At 42.4% G+C, this 25,303-nt stretch overlaps 1 protein-coding gene across 5 annotated transcripts in view; it reads left to right on the top strand.

The window, feature by feature from the left end:
• tmem71 (transmembrane protein 71) overlaps positions 1 to 25,303 on the top strand; it is an 81,785-nt gene that overhangs the window by 29,497 nt on the left and 26,985 nt on the right. For 3 of the 5 annotated variants that reach the window (XM_063067472.1, XM_063067486.1, XM_063067458.1), the window contains exons 2-5: positions 8,327 to 8,403; positions 10,702 to 10,762; positions 11,913 to 12,116; positions 15,559 to 15,731. In XM_063067472.1, the coding sequence (XP_062923542.1) occupies positions 8,364 to 8,403; positions 10,702 to 10,762; positions 11,913 to 12,116; positions 15,559 to 15,731 (478 nt within the window). In that variant the 5' untranslated portion in view covers positions 8,327 to 8,363. Of the gene's footprint in view, positions 1 to 8,326; positions 8,404 to 10,701; positions 10,763 to 11,881; positions 12,117 to 15,558; positions 15,732 to 25,303 lie in introns of all 5 variants that reach the window. The other 2 variants (XM_063067465.1, XM_063067478.1) reach the window with 2 other exon arrangements.

Below are 25,303 nucleotides of genomic sequence, written 5' to 3'. Positions count from 1 at the left end.
TGTATTTCCCTGAGAACATCTGCTTCCAACTTATGCTCCCAAGTTTCTGCCTAATAACGTCATATTCCCCCTACCCCAATTAAATATTTTTCCAAATTATCTGCTCCTATCCCTCTCCAGTGCTATGGTAAAGGAGACAGAGTTATGATCACTACCTCCAAAATGCTCTTCCATCGTGCTATCTAACAGCTAACCAGGTACATTTCCTAATACCAGATCATGTACAACCTCTATTTGGCTTATCTACATATCACATCAGGAAACCTTACTGAACATACCTAGCAAACTCCACCCCATCTACACCCCTTGCTTTAAGGGGATGCTTGTCAATATTCTGTGCCAATCTATTACGCTGTTTAGTTCCATAAACCTGCACCCAGACCATAGTCATCTATACTCCCATGCATGTACCTATCCAAATTTCTCTCAGACGTTGAAATTGAACCCGCATCTCACCACCCTTTGAGTGAAGAAGTTACCTCTTGTGTTCCTCTCGAACATTTCACCTTTCACCCTTAACATATGACCTCTAATTGCAGTCCCACCTCACCACAGTGGAAAGCCTTCTTAAAAGGATCAAAGGTCCAAGTTAATATCAGAGAAATGTATACAATATACATCCTGAAATGTATACAATATACATCCTGAAATGCTTCTTCTTCGCAGCCATCTACGGAAACAGAGAAGTGCCCCAAAGAATGAATGACAGTTAAATGTTAGAACCCCAAAGCCCCCCACCCCAGCTCCCCTCCCTCCCACGCGTAAGCGGCAGTAAGCAACAATCCCCTCTCCCCCCACCAGCAAACAAAAGCATCAGCACTGCCAACGAGCACTCACCATGAGCAAAACAACAGCAAAGACACAGACTTGCAGTTACCCCAAAGACTTTGCATTTCACCCAGCACTCGGCATACCACTGGCTCTCTCTCTCCCTAATAAGGGAGAAGAAGCTGTCTCCATTTTTCCCAGCAAGCAGGGAAACATTACAAACAACTCGCTGGTTTACGATGCTAATAGTCCATTACGTTGTTTTTTTTGAGCTCTGTGCCTGAAGATCTCAAAGATCTCGGGTCTCCGGGCACACAGCCATAGATATTTCGACTCCCCCGATGACACGTGGTTCTCCTGCCGTGACACCGACCCTCCATCCGTCCGTCTCCAGAGCCCCGAGATCTTAGGTTTCTGAATTCAAGCTAGACTCTCAGGCCGAGCCCTTGGCGTACCGAACAATGGCCAGTTATGAAACCCGGAGAGCGGGTTCCACTCCCGTAAAGAACCAAAGTCAGCGTGTAACTCCAGGTCAAAAGAACCCTGAAAAGGAAAAATAAAGATATTAAAGATGGAAATACAGCTGTATCTTGCATTTACCCTATCTATATCCCTCAATTTTTATACCTCTATCAAATCTCACCTATAGGTAAATACAATACTCCAAATTAGGTAACACCAACGTCTTACACAACTTCAGCAGAACATTTCAACTCCTGGACTCAATACATTGGTTCATGAAGGCCAATGGGCTGAATGGCCTATCTGCCCCTGCACCTTTTGTGCCAACAGCTCTTTATGACCCTCTACCCATGATGCCAATTTAACAAGGTAGCAGTCTTGGACTTTTTTTTTCTCCATTTTTCACTTCATAAGAACATAAGAAATAGAGCAGGAGTAGGGCATCTGGTCCGCCAACCCTGTTCCACCATTCAATAAGATCATGGCTGATCTGGCCATGGACTCATCTCTACCTACCTGCCTTTTGCCCATAACCTTTATGCGGGTGTGAATTGGGATGATGTTTTTACAGGAAAATGTACTATGGACATATGGTCGATGTTTAGAGATCTCTTGCGGGATGTAAGGGATAAATTTGTCCCAGTGAGGAAGATAAAGAATGGTAGGGTGAAGGAACCATGGGTGACAAGTGAGGTGGAAAATCTAGTCAGGTGGAAGAAGGCAGCATACATGAGGTTTAGGAAGTAAGGATCTGATGGGTCTATTGAGGAATATAGGGAAGCAAGAAAGGAGCTTAAGATGGGGCTGAGAAGAGCAAGAAGGGGGCATGAGAAGGCCTTGGCAAGTAGGGTAAAGGAAAACCCCAAGGCATTCTTCAATTATGTGAGGGAACAAAAGGATGACAGGAGTGAAGGTAGGACCGATTAGAGATAAAGGTGGGAAGATATGCCTGGAGGCTGCGGAAGTGAACAAGGTCCTCAATGAATACTTCTCTTCGGTATTCACCAATGAGAGGGAACTTGATGGTGAGGACAATATGAGTGAGGTTGATGTTCTGGAGCATGTTGATATTAAGGGAGAGGAGGTGTTGGAGTTGTTAAAATACATTAGGACGGATAAGTCCCCGGGGCCTGATGGAATATTCTCCAGGCTGCTCCACGAGGTGAGGGAAGAGATTGCTGAGCCTCTGGCTAGGATCTTTATGTCCTTGTTGTCCACGGGAATGGTACCGGAAGATTGGAGGGAGGCGAATGTTGTTCCCTTGTTCAAAAAAGGTAGTAGGGATAGTCTGGGTAATTATAGACCAGTGAGCCTTACGTCTGTGGTGGGAAAGCTGTTGGAAAAGATTCTTAGAGATAGGATCTATGGGCATTTAGAGAATCATGGTCTGATCAGGGACAGTCAGCATGGCTTTGTGAAGGGCAGATCATGTCTAACAAGCCTGATAGAGTTCTTTGAGGAGGTGACCAGGCATATAGATGAGGGTAGTGCAATGGATGTGATCTGTATGGATTTTAGTAAAGCATTTGACAAGGTTCCACACAGTAGGCTTATTCAGAAAGTCAGAAGGCATGGGATCCGGGAAGTTTCAGTGCTTGGCATTGTTGTTGCCGGTGTTATGCTTTGCATATGGTTTCCTATATTCACTATAGGAAGGATGTGGAAGCATTGGAAAGGGTACAGAGGAGATTTACCAGGATGCTGCCTGGTTTAGAGAGTATGCATTATGATCAGAGATTAAGGGAGCTAGGGCTTTACTCTTTGGAGAGGAGGAGGATGAGAGGAGACCTGATAGAGGTGTACAAGATAATAGGAATAGATAGAGTGGATAGCCAGCACCTCTTCCCCAGGGCACCACTGCTCAATGCAAGAGGACATGGCTTTAAGGTAAGGGGTGGGAAGTTCAAGGGGGATATTAGAGGAAGGTTTTTTACTCAGAGAGTGGTTGGTGCGTGGAATGCACTGCCTGAGTCAGTGGTGGAGACAGATACACTAGTGAAGTTTAAGAGACTACTGGACAGGTATATGGAGGAATTTAAGGTGGAGGCTTATATGGGAGGCAGGGTTTGAGGGTCGGCACAACATTGTGGGCTGAAGGGCCTGTACTGTGCTGTACTATTCTATGTTCTATGTTAACCCTTAACTCCCCTACTATGCAAACATCTATCCAACCTTATCTTAACTATATCTACTGAGGGAGTTCATGTGGTTTCATGGGAAGTTCAAGACCTGTTCAGTATTTGCATTGCCATTCAGTTGATCATATTCTATGATATGCAGCTTGTGACAGGTGACAAGCTTCTTTTAAAATACCTTCATCTCAGAAAGGGCTCTTTGGCCATGCCCTTTGACCAGTTGAGATGACCAACAAAATCAAGATCATTTTGTCTGAAATGTAAATGACAACATGTCAAATGTGTAAAGTCCAATTTGATGCAATTTGTTTGGTTCACTTCATTAGTCTTCCAACTCTGGAATGTTCTCCCTAAACCACCCACTTCATTATCTCATTTCTCCTTTTAAAACTCATTCAGCCAAGTTGGTGAATATCAGTCATATAAAATTTCATGTTAAGTTTCATCGGCTCACTAAGATGCAAGCCAGATTCCTTTCATGCAGCTGGGGAAAATGGGAGGTTTTTGAGGTGCACCGTGTTTGCTGGGGCAGGGACTGCACTTGTGGGAGACTTTGACTGGAGTACAGCACGGGTGCAGCTGAAGTGTTCCTGCCCAAGTCCGGCGAAGAACTTTACAAACCCAGTCTCCACAAAAGAGAGGCACCTTCTCGTGAAGCGGTCATCATAGGACTGGTCTTGAGTCAGAGTGGTACAGCCTTAGCTCAACAGGGCGTCGGCGAGAATAGGGGGAGGCAAATTATTTAGGTAAGTTCATTCTGTATTTCTTTTTCCTTATTGAACTCTTGAGAGAATAGAGGGTATGTCTACAGAGCCAGTGTTCCGTTCTGGGTGTCAGATGTGGGATATCTGGGAGACAACCAGCCTCCCCAATGGCCACGTCTGCACCAGGTGCACCGAGCTGCAGCTTAGAGACAGTATAAAAGAACTGGAGCTGCAGCTCGATGACCTTCGGCTTATTAGGGAATACGAAGGAGTGAGAGACAGGAGCTACAGGGAGGTAGTCACCCCAAGGCTACACAAGACAGATAAATAGGTGACTGTCAGGAGAGGGAAGGGAGAATGTCAGATAGTGGCCATCCTCTTCAACAATGTGTACTCTATTTTGAGTGCTGTTGGGGGGACCACTTAACTGGGGGAAGCAACAGCAGCCATGCCTCTGGCACTGAGTCTGGTCCTGTGGCCCAGAAGGGTGGGGAACTGAAAAGGATGGCAGCAGTGATAGGGGACTCTACAGAAAGGGAGACAGCAATTCTATTGATGTGAAAAAGATAAAATTGATGATAATTTCTCTCCCAGGTGCCAGGGTCAGTGATGTTTCTGAATGTATCCACGATATCCTGAAATGTGAGGGTGAGCAGCCAGAAGTCATGGTACATATTGGTACTAACGACATAGGTAGAAAAAGGAGGAGGTCCTGAAAAAAGAATACAGGGAGTTAGAAAGGAAGCTGAGAAGCAGGACCTCAAGGATAGTAATCTGCTGCCTGTGCCACGCGACGGTGAGGATAGGAACAGAATGAGGTGGTGGATAAATGCATGGCTGAAGAATTGGACCAGGGGGCAGGGATTCAAATTTCTGGATCATTGGGACCTCTTCTGGGGCAGGTAGCACCTGTACAAAAGGGAGAGGTTGCACTTGAATACAAGGGGGACCAATATTCTTGTGGGCAGATTACTAGAGCTGTTGGGAGAGGTTTAAACTAATTATGGCAGAAGGATGGGAACCAGTATGATAGAGCTGAGGACGAGCCAGCAGGTTTACAAGTAAATGATGGGTGTAACATGAATGTGATGAAGGACAAGCCAATGATTGGGTACAAATGCAGACAGAGCAAAGAGCTAAATTGTACCACTGAGGCAAAGTTCAAAAGGGCTAAGAAAACAGGACTGAAGGTGCTTTATTTAAATGAGTGTAGCATTCGGAATAAGGTGGACAAACTCATGGCACAGTTAGAGATTGGTCAGTATGATGTTGTCACTGAGTCGTGGCTGAAAGAAAGCATTATTGGGAGCTTAACATCAAAGGATATACTTTGTATCAAAAGGACAGGCAGGAAGGCATAGGCGGTGGTGTGGCTCTGTTTGTAAAAGATGGAATTACATCTTTAGAAAGAGGTGTCACAGGGTCGGAGGATGTTGAATCTTTCTGGGTGTAGTTAAGAAATGGCAAGGGTAAAAAAACTATTACGGGAGTCATATATAGGCCACCAAATAGTAGCCAAGATGTGGGGTTGAGATTGCAAAGGGAGCTGGAAAAGGCACATAAAAAGTGTAATGTCACAATTGTAATGGGGAGCTTCAATATGCAAGGGGATTGGGAAAATCAGGTTGGTGTTGGATCACAACAGAGGGCACTTGTTGAATGCCTGCGAGATGGCTTTTTAGAGCAGCTTGTGTTTGAGTGTACTTGGGGAAACATTATCTTAGATTGGGTGTTGGGTAATAACCCGGACTTATTAGGGATCTTAATGTGAAGGAACCCTTAATGTGATTGAATTCATACTGCAATTTGAGAGGGAGAAACACAAGTCACATGTGTCAGTATCACAATGGAATAAAGGGAATTACAGAAGCATGAGAGAGGAGCTTACCCAGGTGGATTGGAGGAGGATACTGGCAGGGATGATGACAGAGCAGAGGTGGCTGAAGTTTCTGGGAATAGTTCACAAGGCGCAGGATAGATATGTCCCACAGTAGAAGTAGTTCTCAAATGGCAGGGGTGGGCAACTGTGGCTGACAAGTAAAGTTAAGGACAGCATAAAGTACAAATAAGGTAACAAAAGTGAATGGGAAGTTGGATGAGTGGGAAGCTCTTCAAATCCAACAAAAAACAACTAAAAAAGCTGTAAGGAGAGAAAAGATGAAATATGTGGGCAAACTAGCCAAAATTATAATGTGGAATACTGAAAGGTTTTTCAGTTATATAAAGAGTGCAAAGGAGGTGAGAGTTGATATTGGATCACTGGAAAATGATGCTGGTGAGGTAGTAATGGGGGACAAAGAAATGGCAGATGAACTTGATGAGTACTTTGCTTGGGTCTTCACTGTGGAAGACACTAGCAGTATGCCAGAGGTCCGTGAGTGTCATTGCTATTACAAAGGTAAAATTGCTAGGCAAGCTCAAAGGTCTTAAGGTGGATAAGTCATCTGGGCCAGATGTACTACATCCTAGAGTCCTCAGAGGTTGTTGAGAGATAACGGATGCATTGGTCATGATCTTTCAAGAATTACATGGTCCTGGAGGACTGGAAGATTGGAAATGTCACTTCACTCTTTAGGAAGGGAGGAAAGCAAAGGAAAGGAAATTATAGGTCAGTTAGCCTAACCTCAGTGATTGAGAAAGTGTTGGAGTCTATTACTAAGGATGAGGTTTCAAGGTACTTGGAGGCTAATGATAAAATAAGTCAAAGTCAGCATGGTTTTTCTGAAGGGAAATCTTGCCTGACAAATCTGTCGGAGTTCTTTGAGGAAGTAACAAGTAGGGTGCACAAACCAGAGGCAGTGGATGTCACTTACTTGGATTTTCAGAAGATCAAACCCTATGGCGTTACGGGAAAGACACCGGCATGGATTGAGGAATGGCTGACAGGCAGGAGGCAGTGAGTGGGAATAAAAGGGGCCTTTTCTGGTTGGCTGCTAGGGATTGGTGGTGTTCCTCAGGGGTCAGTATTGGGACTGCTACTTTTCACATTGTTTGTCAATGATTTAGATAATAGAATTGATGGCTTTGTGGCAAAGTTTGCGGATGATATGAAGATAGGTGGAGGGGTAGGTAGAGCTGAGGAAGTAATATGATTGCAGCAGGACTTAGACAAATTGGAAGAATGAGCAAAAGGTGGCAGAATGAATACAATGTTGGGAAATGTATGATAATGCGTTTTGGTAAAAGGAACAAAAGTGCATACTATTCTCTAAATGGGAGAAAATTCAGACATTGGAGGTGCAGAGGGAGTTAGGACTCCTCATGGAAGACTGCCCAGAAGGTTAATTTACAGGTTGAGTGTGTAGTTGAAGAAGGAAAAAGCAATGTTGGTACTTGCATCCAAGAGAATAGAATAATGATATAATGCAGAGGCTTTATAAGACACTAGTCAGGCTGCACTTGGAGTATTGTCAACAATTTTGGGCCCCTTATCTCAGAAAGGATGTGTTGTCATTGGAGAGAGTCCAGAGATTCATGAGGATGATTGTGGTAATGAAGGGGTTAACATATGAGGAGCGTTTGCCAGTTTTGGTCCTGTAATCACTGGAATTTAGAAGAATGTGTGGGGATCTCATTGAAACCTGCCAGAATGTTGAAAGGACTAGATAGGGTGGATGTGGAGAGGATGTTTCCACTGGTGGGGGTATCCAGAACTAGAAGGCACAGCCTCAAAATTGAGGGGCAACGTTTTACAACAGAGGTAAGGAGGAATTTTTTTAGCCAGAGAGTAGGGAATCTGTGGAGTGCTCTGCCACAAGCTGCGTTGCAGGCAGAGTCCGTGGGTATAGTTAAAGCGGAAGTTGATAGTTTCGTGATTGGCAAGAAGGCAGATGTATGGAGTTGAGTGGGATCTGGGATCAGCCACGATGGAATGGCGGAGCAGTCTCAATGGGCTGAATGGCCTAATTCTGTCCTCCGTGGTGTTTTTATGGGCCCAGGTTGCAGTGCGCCCGGCTCTTGGGAAGGACACTTTGAGTCTCTGAAGGTGAAACATGATGCAGTGTAGATGCTTTTTCCCTGCAGTCATCGAGTTCAGAATGTCCCACCAGACTCATGGAAACCTTCCATTACCCCATTCCTCCCTGAGGTGTTTCCGTCATAAAACACAGCACTGAAAAGGGTAGAAACTGCTCAAGTCTATTGTGATCGAGGAATGAAAGATTCAAGGGGACATATGTTGTGACCAAAGATTTCATTCAACTCTGCAATTGTTCCGTGTTGAAATGGAATAATTTATTTATGTTTCTCTTTTAACAGGTCTTCATCCATTCTTGACTGTCGACAAACAGCAGAAATGTATCCAGGATCAGAATATTTGTCAAACTCATTACATGGTAATTTAAAAGAGAACTATCAAGAAATTAAATGCTGAACAATTTATTGCCATATGATTGAAGAAAATTTCATCATCTCCATAGTTATTTTAATCCATTTCAACAAAATCATCTAACTGTTTCCATTAAATTCCTCATTTCAGGACATTTGCTTCTGTTTTCCTTGTCCATGCTGTTCTAATGTCCCATCACCTACTCTCTGCAAACGTAAACCTAAGCCTGCTGTACATATCCTTACCTGCAAGCCCTGTTCTTCCACTGACTCTGTACTCACTGCTCCACATCAGCTCTTGGTTCAGCATCATCCCAGAGTTGTTCTTCTCAAATTCCTCCATGGCACAAAGCTTTTCTCTGAACCCTCTGTTAATTTTAGTTTTCTCCAATTCTGGCTTCTGGCGCATGCCTGAGATGCCTACTGCCATATAGTGTTCTGGTTCTAGAACATAGAGCATTACAGCACAGTACAGGCCCTTTGGCCCATAATAATGTGCCCACTTTTTAAGATCAATCTCACTCTTCCCTTCCACATAACCCTCCATTTTTCTATCATTTATTTGCCTAAGAGTCTCTTAAATGTCTGTAATGTGACTGCGTCTGCCACCACCCCGGCAATGTGGTCACACACCCACCACTCCGTTTTAAAAATAACCTCTGACATCCTCCTGATATTTTCCTCCAATCACCTTAAAATTATGCCCACAGGCATTAGCCATTTCTTCCCCGAGGAAGAAATCTTCATCCACTCAATCTATGGCTCTTATCATTTTGTACACCTCCATCAAGTTAAGTCACATCCTCCTTCACTCCAAAGAGAAAATCCCTAGCTTGGACAGGCTATCCTCATAAGACATGCTCTGTGACCCAGGCAGTTTTGGCTTGAATTTTGGCTTGCTCCAGTTCTGGATTCTGGTGTATGCCTGAGATTGGAATCTGTGCCTATGGTCCATCCGGTGCTCTAATTCTGTGATTCCTGAATAAAATTGTTCTGTGCAAGAGCGTTTGAAGTTAAGTCAGATCCTTGACTCGGAAATGGTGACCCTCTATTGTCCCAGGAAAACAATATCAATGCACTGGGACCATGTTTGGGGGAAAAGGCTTTGCCCATGGAATTAGATTGAGCTTCTTCACTGGACATAGTTGACCATGGATGTTGCCTCCTAGCTGTGATACGCAAGCCAGGGAAGTATGATATGGAAAGCTAACTGTTGTCTATGCAGCAGGCTCTCTTTCTCCTTGCAGCTGTGAATCAAAAAGGAATGGCAGGGACTGATGCGGTTTGGCACCAGTGGTGTGGCAGAGGTTGCCAGTCAGTGTTGAAACCCACATAGGACTGCTTAGGGACTCCAACTCTAAAATTTTCCTCTGGGTTTACTCCCGAAGTCTTCCTCATGCGTGGAACAGAGGTTTGAGATCAGAGTTTTCCCTCTCCTAGATGAGCTGCCAACCATGGCTAATGAGCCCCGCTTGCTGAAATCGACTGGTTTTATGGTGCCAGTAACCCACCTTCTTCTCTCAGTCCAGCTCCTGCCCTTCACATATGGCTTAACTACTAAGTCCAGGTTCTGCCAGGCGTTGTGGCTAAGGCCAGGAGCTGGACTTAGTTGTCAGAGGCTATTTGAGACACACGCCATTGGGAGCACTTAATAGGTAGTAGGAGTTCATCCCCACTGCAACCCTTTACCCCAGCTGTGACAACCTTAAAGAACTGTGGTATTAGATATGTCATTACTTACAGCCAGACCACATCCACCACCCCCACCCATTGGCAATGACAACCTTAAGGAACCTTGATATTAGATACAAGAGAAAATCTGCAGATGCAAACAACACACACAAAATGCTGGAGGAACTCAGCAGGTTAAGCAGCATCTATGGAAAAGAGTACAGTTGACGTTTTGGGCCGAGACTCTTCATCAGAACCCTTCATCTTGGTGTTAGATATGTCATTACTTACAACTAGACCAGCCCATTTACACATTTGCTAAACTGCTCATTTTAAAAGCTGATGTGAATTTTAAAGAAGGCAGCACTAACTCGTACAATCCAATCATATTTCTAAGATATTTTATACAGTGTACCCTCATTCTGCCCTTGCCTCCCAACGCCACTTTCCTTTTCCCCCTTGGCCATTCCTTGCAGCTGGTTCATACGAAGCTCTTGAGGTTTGTACCTTCACATGATCTGTATTTAAATCTGTGCAAACAGCCAATATTCCTTGAGATTGTTGGGTGCACTAGTTTATTCCAATCTTCTTGATGATTTTTTAACAGCTAACAAAGTATTTATTGCCTTTGGCAGCTGCACAGATATTTCCGGAGGAAGTTCAGAAGGAGCTGTCTCCGAAAAGGGTCATTCAAAGGTATTCAGACACACACTAAAGTTTTCTTTTATTGTTTACAATGTGACTCTTTCAAAATCAATGCTTAGAAATAAATTTTTTTGTCATCACAAAGAAGGTACGATAGCTCCACTACTTAGAAGTTTGAGTAGATTTCTGTGTGTAATGTAAACATTGCAGCACAGTACAGGACATTTGGCCCATGATGTTGTGCTGACTTTTTAACCTACCCTAATATCAATCTAACCCTTCCCCCTCCACACAGCTCTCCATTTTTATCACCCATGTGCCTATCTAAGAGTTTCTTAAATAATATCCCAAATGTATCAGCCTTTACCACTGCCCCTGTCAGGGTATTTGTACACCCAGCACTCCACATGTAAACAAAACCTTAGCTCTGACATCCTCGAACACCATTAGACATAGGAACAGGATTAAGCAATTTGGCCCATCAAGTCTGCTTGACCGTTTCAACATGGCTGATCCATTTCCTCTCAGCCCCATTTTCCTATCTTCTCTCCATAAACTACCCTCCCATGCTTAACTCCAAGCACCTTAACGTCTCAAGCAATGCACACAAAATGCTGGAGGAACTCAGCAGGTCAGGCAGCATCTGTGGAGAGGAATAAAGAGTTGGAAAGGAAGGGGGAAGAAGCTGGAATAAGAAGGTGGGAGAAGAGGAAGGAGGACAAGCTGGCAGGTGACAGGTGAAACGTGGTGAGTGGGGAAGAGGAGACAAGTGGAAAATGTAGAGTAAAGAAGGAATCTGATAGGAGAGGAGAGTGGACTATGGATGAAAGAGAAGGGAAGAGAGGAACCAGAGGCAGGCGGGGAGAAGCGGTGGGGTAAGAGGGAAACCAGAATGGGAAATTGAAACAAGAAATGGGGGAGAGGAGAGAAATTACTAGAAATTAGAGAATTGAGGCCCATGGCAACAATTTAGAGATACCCAGATGGAGCTACTGCCAAATTGAATGTGGCAGGAGAGAAGGTGGTGAACAGTAGGACTAGGATGTTGGATTGAAATGGGTGGCCTCTGGGAGATCTTGGTGACCATCCTTTCACTTCCGCAGATACTGCTTGACGCCATGAGTTCTTCAAGCATCTGCAGTCTCCTGTTTGCCTTAATAAATTGCGCAGTTTTCTTTTTTTTGTATTTTGTTGCTTCCAGCATCTCACTGATGACCAATGAGAGCCCTTATTCACCTTGTCACCTGAACCTTCTGGGGGGCTCCCCCTGCGCGTGCCGTCGGAGTCCACGACTGTTGACTAATGGTTATTATGATGTGAGTGAAGAGAGTTTCATTGATGAAGAAGGGAATATTACCTTAACTCCATCCAAAATAAACATCAGCTACAAGGAAAACCTGGTAAGGTGAGTTTCTGTTCCCACAGTCACTGTGGGGAAATGAGAACATAGCAACCACAATGGATACAACCTGAATCAGGCATGATATTCAGCTTGGGTATTCTTACCAGATCGAGGATGAAGGATTATCTTTATTTACCAGTTACAGTTACTATACGATATGAAGGTAAGCTGGCCAATAATATCGAAGATGGTAGCAAATGTTCTTTCAAATATACAAGCAGTAAAAGAGTGACAAGAGTGGATGTTGGAAAATGAAGTTAGAGAGATAGTAATGGGGACCAGGAAATAGCGGATGAACTGAATGAATATTTTGGATCAATCTTCACTGTGGAAGACACTTGGAGTATGTTTAAAACTTCGAGAGTGTCGGGACAGAAGTGAGTACAGAGGCTATTACTAGCAAGAAGGTGCTTTGGAAACTGAAAGGTCCAGATGATGTATACCCCAGAGTTCTGAAAGAGGTGGCTGAAGAGATTGTGGAGGGATTAGTAATGAACTTTCAAGAATCACTGGATTCTGGAATGGTCCCAGAGGACTGGAGAATGCCAAATGTCATTCCACTTCTCAAGAAGGGAGAGAGGCAGAAGAAAGGAAACTAAAGATGAGTTAGTCTGACCTCAGTGGTTGAGAAGATGTTAAGAGTCGATTGTTAAGGATGTGGTTTTGGGGTACTTAGAGGTACATGATAAAATAGGCCGCAGTCAGCATTGTTTTCTCAAGTTAAAATCCTGACTGACAAATTTGTTAGAATACTTTGAAGAAATCGGGTCAGCATTGGTCATATTCTGCATGGAGGCCGGTGATCAGTGGTGTGCATCAGGGATCTGTTCCAGGACCCCTACTCATTGTGAGTTTTATAAATGACCTGGATAAGGAAGTGGAGGGATGGTTTAGTAAATTTGCTGATGACACAAAGGTTGGGGGTGTTGTGGATAGTGTGGAGGGCTGTCAGAGGTTACAACAAGACATTGATCGGGTGCAAAACTGTGCTGAGAAGTGGCAGATGGAGTTCAACCCGGATAAGTGTGAGGTGGTTCATTTGGTAGGTCAAATATGATGGCAGAATATAGTATTAATGGTCAGTCTCTTGGCAGTGTGGAGGATCAGAAGGATCTTGGGTCCGAATCCATAGGACGCTCAAGGCTGCTACGCAGGTTGACTCTGTGGTTAAGAAGGCATACGGTGCATTGGCCTTCATCAATTGTGGGATTGCATTTAAGAGCAGAGAGGTAATGTTGCAGCTATATAGGACCATGGTCAGACCCCACCTGAAGTACAGTGCTCAGTTCTGGTCGCCTCACTACAGGAAGGATGTGGAAATCATAGAAAGGGTGCAGATGAGATTTACAAGGATGTTGCCTGGATTGGGGAGCATGCCTTATGAGAATAGGTTGAGTGAACTCGGCCTTTTCTCCTTGGAGCGACAGAGGATGAGAGGTGACCTGATAGAGGTGTTTAAGATGATGAGAGGCATTGATCGTGTGGATAGTCAGAGGCATTTTCCCAGGGCTGAAAAGGCTAGCACGAGAGGGCATAGTTTTAAGATGATTGGAAGTAGGTACAGAGGAGATGTCAGGTGTAAGTTTTTTATGCAGAGAGTGGTGAGTGTGTGGAATGGGCTGCCGGTGGCGCGGGTGGAGGTGGATACGATAGGGTCTTTTAAGAGACTCCTGGATAGGTACATGGAGCTTAGAAAAATAGAGGGCTATGGGTAACCCTAGGTAATTTCTAAAGTAAGTACATGTTCGGCCGAAGGGCCGGTATTGTGCTGTAGGTTTTCTATGTTTCTAAATAACAAGCAGGACGGGCAAAGGTGAATTAATGGATGTTGTGTATTTGTATTCTCAGGAGGCCTTTGATAAAATAATGCACGTGAGGCTGCTTATCAACCTACAAGCCCATGGTATTACAGGAACGACTCTAGCATGGATAAAGCATTAACTGGTTGGCAGGAGGCAAGAGGAAAGGGAGCCTTTTTTGATTGGCTGCTGGTGACTATTGTTCCACAGGGGTCTATGTTGGGACCGCTTCTTTTAACAGTATATGTCAATGGATGATGGATTTAGCAGCTTTGTGCCCAAATATAGAAACAATACAAAGATGGATAGAGAGGCAGCTATAGTTGAGGAAGCAAGGAGGCTGCAGAAAGACTTGGACAGTTTGGAGGACGGGCAAAGAAGTGACAGCTGGAGTACAGTGTTGCAAGGTGCTGGGTCGTACACTTCAGTAGAAGGAATAAAAGCATAGACTCTTTTCTAAATGGGGAGAAAACTCAAAAATCTGAGATGCAAAGGGAATTGGGATTCCATATGCAGGATTCCCTACAGGTTCAGTTGCAGGTTGAGTTGGTGGTGAAGAAGGCAAATGTAATGTTAGCAATCATATCAAGAGGAGTAGAACATTAACAACAAGGATGTGATGCTGAGGCATTATAAAGCACTGGTGAGGCCTCACTTGGTGTATTGTGAGCAGTTATGGGCCCATTATTTAAGTAAGGATGTGCTGACACTTTGTGTATCTGAAGAAACTTTTGGTATCTTCTTTCTGCATCAATCTTCACAATTGATCAGCCAGATGTTGAAGGGTGTGAGGGAACAGAAATGAGTGCAGTTACTATTACAAGGGAGAAGGTGCTCAAAAAGCTGGGAGACCTAAGGGTACATAAGTCAGAGGGTGGTGAATTTGTGGAATTTATTACCAGAGGCAGCTGTGGAGCCCAGGTCATTGGGTGTATTTAAGGCAGAGCTTGATAGGTTCTTGACTGGACACAGCATCAAAGGTTATGGGGAGAAAGCTGGGGACTGGGGCTGAGAAGGGGAAAAAAGGTTCAGCCATGATTAAATGATGGAGCAGACTTGATGGGCAAAATGGCCTAATTCTGTTCTTGTGTGTTATGGTCTTATGATCTAATATTATGGCTAGCTAGCTTTCATATTCCATCTTTACCTTCTTAATGACTTTTTAAGTTGCCTTCTCTTGGTATTTAAAAGCTTTCAAATCCTCTAACTTCTTACTAATTTTTGCTCTATCATGTGCCCTCTATTTGGCTTTCATGTTGGCTTTGACTTCGCTTGTTAGCCACAGTTGTCATCTTGCCTTGAGAATACTTCTAAAGAATTCTCTTTGAGATGTATGTATCCTGTACCTTCCAAATTGCTTCCAGAAGTTCCAGCCATTTCTGTTCTGATGTCATACTTTTGCCACAGTTCTGGATCTCCTGCCCTCCCAGTGAGGGAAGTGTCCTCGAAGCATCCCCATGTCCAGGACCCTCGGGGTCCTCAATTTTCATCAATTCTTGTTTGGAGGGTAGGATATGGTTGCATTTGAACATTTGAGGTGTGTGTTTATCCATCGGTAGAAGTGGCTCAGGGCATTGGAACTGATATCTAACACCCTATTCCATCTCCAGTCCTATGCTGAAGGAACTGATTTTGCAATCCTGCAGAGTTTTCCGACGGAGGAGAAAGGCTCGTCGATCGTTTGCAAGCTTCTTTTCCATGGATTCCTCAGGTTCATGGCTGAACAGCCAACTCTTCAGTGGAGCCAGTTATCCTCTTGCAGAATCCTCATGGATTGATGAGGGAAGTGATTGTGACGCCAGCTACAGCCAAAAGTACGGTATGGAATTTCACCATTTCAAAGTCAAGGTTATTGTCATCTGCACAAGTACACGTGTGTACAGGTGAAATGAAAAACTTACTCGCAGATCACTTAGACACAGAGCATCCGATAAGCAGCACTCACAAGAAAAACATAAAAACATTATAATTTTTGTTCAAATAAAACACAATCAGAGCAAAGCAAGCCCGTTATAGTCCAAAGTGGTCACAGTAGTGACTTGGGTTGCACAGCTTGGCTCAAGAACCAAATGGTGAAGGGAGGTAACTGTTCCTGAACCTGGTGGTGTGAAGTTTTAGGCTTTTGTACCTCCTGCCCGGTGGTGGTTGTCAGAAAATGACATGGCCCGGGTGGTGGGGATCTTTGAAGAAGGGTATTGTCGTCTTAAGGCAGTGCTTCCTGCAGAGACGACTGATGGTGGGGAGGTTTGTGCCTGTGATGTATTGGACAGAATCCAATACTCTTTGCAGCTTCTTGCATTCCTGCCCATTCAAATTCAACCTGACCATGATGCAACCACTCAGGATGATTCAGACCACAAGACCAAAAGCTATAGAAGCAGAAGTAGGCCATCTGGCCCACTTGGCCTACACAGTCACTCGTGGCAACAAATTCCACAGATTTACCACCCTCTGACTAAAGTAATTTCTCCGTTCTAAAAGGACGTCCTTCAATCCTGAAGTCATGCCCTCTTGTCCTAGAATCCCCTAACATGGGAAATAACTTTGCCATATCTAATCTGTTCAGGCCTTTTAACATTTGGAATGTTTCTATGAGATCCCCCTTCATTCTCCTGAACTCCAGGGAATACAGCCCAAGGGCTACCAGACGTTCCTCATACGGTAACCCTTTCATTCCTGGAATCATTCTCATGAATCTTCTCTGAACCCTCTCCAATGTCAGTCAGTGTATCCTTTCTAAAATAAGGAGCCCAAAACTGAACACAATACTCCAAGTGTGGTCTCACCAGTGCCTTATAGAGCCTCAACATCACATCCCTGCTCTTGTATTCTATACCTCCAGAAATGAATGCCAACATTGCATTTGCCTTCTTCACCACCGATTCAACCTGGAGGTTAACCTTTAGGGTATCCTGCACAAGGACTCCGAAGTCCCTTTGTATCCCTGCATTTTGAATTCTCTCCCCATCTAAATAATAGTCTGCCCATTTATTTCTTCCACCAAAGTGCATGACCATACACTTTCCAACATTGTATTTCATTTGCCACTTTTCCCATTCCCCTAAACTATCTAAGTCCCTCTGCAGGCTCCCTGTTTCCTCAACACTACCTGCTCCTCCACCTATCTTTGTAACATTGGCAAATTTAGCCACAAATCCATTAATCCCATAGTCCAAATCATTGACATACATCGTAAAAAATAGCGGTCCCAACACTGACCCCTGTGGAACTCCACTGGTAACTGGCAGCCAGCCAAAATAGGATCCATTTATTCCCACAACACACATCAAAGTTGCTGGTGAACGCAGCAGGCCAGGCAGCATCTCTAGGAAGAGGTACAGTCGACATTTCGGGCCAAGACCCTTCGTCAGGACTAACTGAAGGAAGAACTAGTACGAGATTTGAAAGTGGGAGGGGGAGATCAAAAATGATAGGAGAAGACAGGAGGGGGAGGGATGGAGCCAAGAGCTGGACAGGTGATAGGCAAAAAGACTATGAGAGGATCATGGGACAGGAGGCCCAGGGAGAAAGAAAAGGGGGAGGGGGAAAAACCCAGAGAATGGGCAAGGGGTATAGTCCGAGGGACAGACGGAGAAAAAGGAGAGAGAGAGAAAGAATGTGTGTGTGTATATAAATAAATAACGGATGGGGTATGAGGGGGAGGTGGGGCATTAGCAGAAGTTTGAGAAGTCAATGTTCATGCCATCAGGTTGGAGGCTCCCAGACGGAATATAAGGTGTTGTTCCTCCAACCTGAGTGTGGCTTCATCTCTACAGTAGAGGAGGCCGTGGATAGACATATCAGAATGGGACTGGGACGTGGAATTAAAATGTGTGGCCACTGGGAGATCCTGCTTTCTCTGGCAGACAGAGCATAGGTGTTCAGCAAAACAATCTCCCAGTCTGCGTCGGGTCTCGCCAATATATAGAAGGCCACATCAGGAGCACTGGACGCAGTATATCACCCCAGCCGACTCACAGGTGAAATGTCTCACCTGGAAGGACTGTCTGGGGCCCTGAATGGTGGTAAGGGAGGAAGTGTAAGGGCATATGTAGCACTTGTTCCGCTTACAAGGATAAGTGCCAGGAGGGAGATCAGTGGGGAGGAATGGGGGGGACGAATGGACAAGGGAGTTGCGTAGGGAGCGATCCCTGCGGAAAGCAGAGGGGGGTGAGGGAAAGATGTGCTTAGTGGTGGGATCAAACCCACCGCTAATACCCTACCTCCCCCTCATACCCCATCCGTTATTTATTTATGTACTCACATTCTTTCTCTCTCTCTCCTTTTTCTCCCTCTGACTATACCCCTTGCCCGTCCTCTGAGTTTTTCCCCCCATCCCCCTTTTCCTTCTCCCTGGGTCTCCTGTCCCATGATCCTCTCATATTCCTTTTGCCAATCACCTGTCCAGCTCTTGGCTCCATCCCTCCCCCTCCTGTCTTCTATCATTTTGGATCTCCCCCTCCCCCTCCCACTTTCAAATCTCTTACTAGCTCTTCTTTCAGTTAGGCCTGATGAAGGGTCTTGGCCTGAAACGTCGACTGTACCTCTTCCTAGAGATGCTGACTGGCCTGCTGCATTCACCAGCAGCTTTGATGTGTGTTGCTTGAATTTCCAGCATCTGCAGAATTCCTCGTGTTTCCATTTATTCCCACTCTGTTTTCTGCCGACTAGCCAATGCTCCACCCACACTAGTAACTTCCCTGTAATTCCATGAGCTCTTGCTAAGCAGCCTCATTTGTGGCACCTTGTCAAAGGCCTTCTGAAAATTCAAATACACCACGTCTACTACATCTCCTTTCCTCAAACAATTACACTAGGTTAGTCAAGCAGGATTTTCCCTTAAGGAAACCGTGCTGGCTTTTGCCTAACTTGTCATGACCTCCCCATGACCTCCAGCTCTGCTTTCACCCAACCCCAGTGGGGGGAAAAAACTGATCAAATCTCTATTACGCTTCCACAACCCTCTGATCCTTTTCTCTACTCTTGCAGTGAACCTGAATGAAATCACTTACTCTCAGACTTGTGATGTCCGGATTAGTCGCTGGTCAAAGATCTACTACACCACTGGGATCTGCTGCTCTCTTCTGTTTACTTAGCAGTGGACCTGAGTGAAATCCCCTCCTCTCAAATTTCCGATGTCTGAGAAGTCACTGGACAAAACTCTATTGCACTGCCGCAACACACTGCTCCCTTTTCCTCCTTGGGCAGTGGACCCGAGTGAAATCCCCTCCTCTCAAACTCCCACTGTCTGGAGTAGTCACTGGTCAAAGCTCTACTACTAGATTCTGGAATGGTTCCGGTAGAGTGGAAAATTGCAAATGTCACTCCACTCTTCAAGGGAGAGAGGCAGAAGAAATGAAACTATAGGCCAGTTAGTCTGACCTCAGTGGTTGCGAAGATGTTGGAGTCGATTATCAAGAATGAGGTTTCAGGGTACTTGGAGGCACCTGATAAAATAGGTCATAGTCAGCTTGGTTTCCTCATGGGAAAATCTTGCTTGACAAATCTGTTGTAATTCTTTGAAGAAATAGCAAGCTAGACAAAGAAGTATTGGTTGATGTTTTATACTTGGATTTTCAGAAGGCCTTTTACAAGGTCCCACACACGAGGTTGCTATGAGGCCATGGTATTACAGGTAAGATTCTGGCATGAATAAAGCAGCGGCTGATTGGCAGGAGGTAAAAAGTGGGAATAAACGGAGCTTTTTCTGCTTGGCTACAGCTGACCAGTGGTGTTACATGGGGGTCTGTGTTGGGACTGATTATCTTTCCATTATATGTCAATGATCTGGATGAGCATTGGTAGCTTTTTTGCAAAGTTTGCAGACGATATCAAGGCAGGTGGAGGGGCAGGTAGTTTTGAGGAAGTAGAGGTGCTACAGAAGGATTTGGAAAGATTAAGAGAAAGGGCAAAGAGGTGACAAATGCAGTACATTTGGTAGAAGAAATAGAGAGATGATACCATAAGACCGTAAAACATAGGAACAGAATTAGGCCATTCAGCCCAGCAAATCTGATCCACCATTCCATCATGGCTGATACCAGATCCCACTCAACCCACAGACCTGCATTCTTGCCATATACAGTTGAAGTCAGATGTTTACATACACCTTAGCCAAATACTTTTAAACTCAGTTTTTCACAATTCCTGACATTTAATCCTAGAAAACATTCCCTGTCTTAGGTCAGTTAGGATCACTACTTTATTTTAAAAATGTGAAATGTCAGCATAATAGTAGAGAGAATGATTTATTTCAGCTTTTATTTCTTTCATCACTTTCCTAGTGGGTCAGAAGTTTACATGCACTTTGTTAGTATTTTGTAGCGTTGCCTTTAAATTGTTTAATTTGGGTCAAACATTTTGGGTAGCCTTCCACAAGCTTCTCACAGTAAGTTGCTGGAATTTTGTTCCATTCCTCCAGACAGAACTGGTGTAACTGAGTCAGGTTTGTAGGCCTCCTTGCTCGCACACACTTTTTCAGTTCTGCCCACAGCAACTTAAAGAGTGGAGTGAAATTTGCTATCTTCCAGTCGTCTGGGACCATGCCAGAGTCAAGTGATTCTTGAAAGGTCATGACCAATACATCCGTTGTCTCTTTAGCAAACCCTCTCAGGACTCTGGGATGTAGTCCATCTGGCCCAGGTGACTTATCCACCTTAAGACCTTTGAGTTTGCCTAGCACTTTTTCCTTTGTAATAGCAATGGCTCCCTGACCCTCACGGACCTCTGGCACACTACTAGTGTTTTAGTGTACTACCAGTGAAGACCCAAACAAAGTACTCATTAATTTTATCTGCCATTTCTTTGTCCCCCATTACTACCTCACCAGCATCATTTTCCAGTGGTCCAATATCAACTCTCACCACCCTTGCACTCTATATTACTGAATCAACTTTTGGTAACTTGCTTTATATTATTAGCTAGTCTGTCCTCATATTTCATCTTTTCCTTTCTTGTAGCTTTATTTCTTTTTAAATCTTTTTATTGAGTAAGTATACAAAAAAGGTAAGCCATATAAACATTAATACAATGTTAAAGTACAATAAAATTCCAAAAGATAACAATACCAAAAAGAAAATACTACAAACAATGTAATTTAAGCATAAGAAACCAAGATAACATAATAGTATACTAGATTTTATATATATCAATGGAAAAAAAAAGAAAAAAAAACCCCCCAAAAAAAAACCCACCGTGCAACTACCTAAAAGCAAAGCAAAGCAATGGGCTAACTTGAAACCAAACAGAGTTAAACTTAAAATCACGTCCTCAATCCCGACCTCCATTAAAACAGTGAAAAAAAAAACAAGAAGGGTAAATATTACATTAAATGAAAATATCGAATAAAAGGTCCCCAAATCTGTTCAAATTTAAATGAAGAATCATAAAGGTTACTTCTAATTTTCTCCAGATTCAAACATAAAATCGTCTGAGAAAACCAAAAAAAGGTAGTTGGAGCATTAAGCTCTTTCCAATGTTGTAAAATACATCTTTTCGCCATTAAAGTAAGAAATGCAATCATTCTACGGGCTGAAGGGGAAAGATTACTAGAAATTTTAGGTAGTCCAAAGATAGCAGTAATAGGGTGAGGAGAGATATCTATATTTAATACCTTAGAAATAATATTGAAAATATCTCTCCAAAAAGTTTCCAAAGTAGGGCAAGACCAAAACATATGAGTTAAAGAGGCTATCTGCCCCGAACATCTATCACAGAAAGGATTAATATGCGAGTAAAAACGCGCTAACTTATCTTTGGACATATGTGCTCTATGAACCACTTTAAATTGAATTAGGGAATGTTTAGCACAAATAGAGGAAGTATTAACTAATTGTAAAATCTGCCCCCAATCATCCACAGAAATGGTAAGCCCCAATTCCTGTTCCCAATCTACCCTAATCTTATCAAATGGAGCTTTCCTAAGTTTCATAATAATATTATAAATCATAGCCGATGCACCTTTCTGACATGGATTAAGGTTAATTATCGAATCTAAAATATATATAGGAGGAAGCATTGGAAAGGAAGAAAGTATAGTACTTAGGAAATTTCTAACTTGTAAATATCTAAAAAAATGTATTCTTGATAAGTTATATTTATTAGATAATTGTTCAAAAGACATAAGGGAACCATCTAAAAATAAATCCAAAAACCGTAAAATACCCTTAGTCTTCCAAGTTTGAAAAGCGCGATCCGTAAAAGAGGGAGGAAAAAATATGTTGCCTAAAATAGGAATCGCTAACCCGAATTGATTAAGATCAAAAAATTTTCTGAATTGAAACCAAATGCGCAAAGCATATTTAACTATCGGGTTAGAGACCTGCTTAAGGCGTTTCGAATCAAAAGGAAGAGAGGAACCTAAAATAGAACCAAGTGTATAACCCTGAACAGATTGTAATTCCAATGCTACCCATTTAGGAATAGATAGTATGTCCCGGTCAAGTAACCAAAATTTCATATGTCGAATATTAATAGCCCAATAATAAAATCTAAAGTTAGGTAATGCTAAACCTCCATCTCTCTTAGCTTTCTGTAAATGTATTTTACCCAGTCTCGGATTCTTATTCTGCCAAATAAATGAAGAAATTTTAGAGTCAACTTTATCAAAAAAAGATTTAGGAACGAAAATTGGTAATGCCTGAAACACATATAAAAATTTTGGCAAAAAAAACATCTTAACTGCATTAATACGACCAATCAAAGTTAAATATAAGGGAAACCATTTAGATGAAAGTTGAGTAATATGGTCTATTAATGGTAAAAAGTTAGTCTTAAATAAATCTTTATGTTTACAAGTAATTTTAATCCCAAGATATGAAAAGTAATTATTAATCAATTTAAATGGAAATTTATAATTTAAGGGAAGATGTTTATTAATCGGAAAAAGTTCACTCTTACTAAGATTTAATTTATAACCTGAGAAAAGACCAAATTGTGCTAATAACTCTAAAACAGCAGGAATGGATCTCTCAGGATTAGAAATATATAAAAGTAAATCATCAGCATAGAGTGATAATTTATGGGACTTTAATCCCCGAGTTATCCCAGTAATATTTGAAGATTCTCGAATAGCAATTGCAAGAGGTTCTAATGCAATATCAAATAATAGGGGACTAAGAGGACAGCCTTGTCGAGTACCACGAAAGAGAGGAAAAAAAGGTGAGTTTAAGGAGTTAGTACGAACCGAGGCTACAGGGGAGTGATATAACAGTTTAATCCAGGATATAAATTTCAAGCTAAAATTAAACATTTCAAGCACCTTAAATAAATAAGGCCATTCTACTCTATCAAAAGCTTTCTCGGCATCTAAAGAAATAACACACTCAGGAACATTTTGTGAGGGAGTATAAACGATATTTAACAATGTACGAATATTATAAAAAGAGTAACGACCTTTAATAAAACCCGTTTGGTCTTCCGAAATAATAGAAGGAAGTACTTTTTCTAGTCTATTTGCTAATAACTTAGAAAAAACTTTAGAATCAACATTTAATAAAGATATTGGTCTATAAGATGCACATTGAGCAGGGTCTTTATCCTTCTTTAGTATTAAAGAAATTGATGCTCTATTAAAAGATTCCGGAAGTTTACCAAGTTTCAAAGAAGCCTCAAAAACCTTATAGAGCCAAGGAATCAATAAAGAAGCAAAACATTTATAAAATTCAACGGTAAACCCATCAGGGCCAGGAGCTTTCCCCAGATTCATAGAAAAAATAACATTCTTAATCTCATCCATTGTAATGGAAGTATCTAATAAAGAAGACATATCCTGTGAAATCTGAGGGAAGTCTAACTTATCTAAAAAATCATTCATATATTTAGAATCTCGAGGAGACTCTGATTGATATAAAGAAGAATAAAAATCACAAAAGGTTTGATTAATCCCCACATGATCCAATATCAATCGATCATTTTGGTTATAAATCTGATTGATTTGAGATTTAACATAATTAGATTTCAATTGATTAGCCAGCAGCTTGCCAATTTTATCACTGTGAACATAAAAATCACTTCTTGTTTTCTTTAATTGGTTTACAATCGAGGACGAGAGTAGTAAACTGTGTTCCATTTGAAGTTCAGTTCTTTGTTTGTATAGCTCCTCAGAAGGAGCCATAACATATTTCTTATCAATTTCTTTAATCTTGTCCACAATTGCCATCTCCTCCTGCTTCTGTTTCTTCCTCAAAGCAACGGAATACGAAATAATCTGACCCCGAATATAGGCTTTAAAAGTGTCCCAAAGAGTGTTAACCGAAATATCTTCTGTATGGTTAATTGTAAAAAAAAGCTCAATCTGTTCATTCATAAAATTAACAAAGTCCGAGTCCTGAAGCAACAGCGAATTAAAACGCCATTGTCTATTGTTTGGTATATTGGCCATAATTTTAATAGAAAGCTTAAGTGGAGCATGATCCGAAATGGTTATAGAATCATAATCACATTTAATCACTGAAGGAATGAGACGAGAATCAATGAAAAAATAATCAATTCTTGAATAGGAATGATGAACATGTGAAAAGAAGGAAAAATCTTTTTCCTGAGGATGCAGAAAACGCCAAATGTCCGTCGACCCAGAATCAGAAAGGAAAAAATTAATCAAATTTGCAGATTTATTAGGTAAAGTCCGTAAAGGAGCCGAACGGTCCAAAGCTGGAGATAAACAGGTATTAAGATCTCCGCCCCAAATCAATGAAAACTCGTTCAAATTCGGAAACTGATCAAACAATGATTTATAAAATTCCGGACAATCCATATTAGGAGCATAAACATTAACCAAAACTACTTTTTTATTAAATAGTAAACCACTAACCAGTAAAAATCTACCATTCGGATCAGAGATAATATCCTGTTGTATAAAAGTAACTGAGGAGTCTATAAAAATAGAGACGCCTCGAATCTTAGCATTGGAGTTCGAATGAAATTGTTGGCCCTTCCAGAATTTGAAAAAACGTAGTCTGTCCCCCCTCCGTACATGGGTCTCTTGTAAAAATAAAATTTGTGCTTTAAGTCTCCGGAACACTTTAAAAACTTTTTTCCTTTTAATAGGATGATTAAGACCATTAGTATTCCAGGAGACAAAATTAATAATAGACTCCATAAATCCTAAAGTCAACCCATAACAAGGAGGATTGACAATAGGCGCGACCCACAAACCCGGAGAGGAAACAGAACATACAAAAGATACCGGGGAAAAGGACGCAACCAATACTTCAATAATGTATATAGCCCAAAGAGAAACAAACTAAAACGTGAAGCCCCTCCCACCACCCCCCACCCCAAGACCTCAAGGCGAAATCTAAAGCAGACCCGCCAGAAAGAAGCAAGCGCTAAAACTACCCCCATGACTTCCGGTATACGCTCCCTAAAAAAAAGGTATAAATATGAAAAGGG

Source organism: Mobula hypostoma, chromosome 1 (genome assembly GCF_963921235.1).
Source record: "Mobula hypostoma chromosome 1, sMobHyp1.1, whole genome shotgun sequence".
NCBI classification, from domain to species: Eukaryota; Metazoa; Chordata; class Chondrichthyes; order Myliobatiformes; family Myliobatidae; genus Mobula; species Mobula hypostoma.
This window is presented reverse-complemented; position numbering and strand designations above follow the sequence as displayed.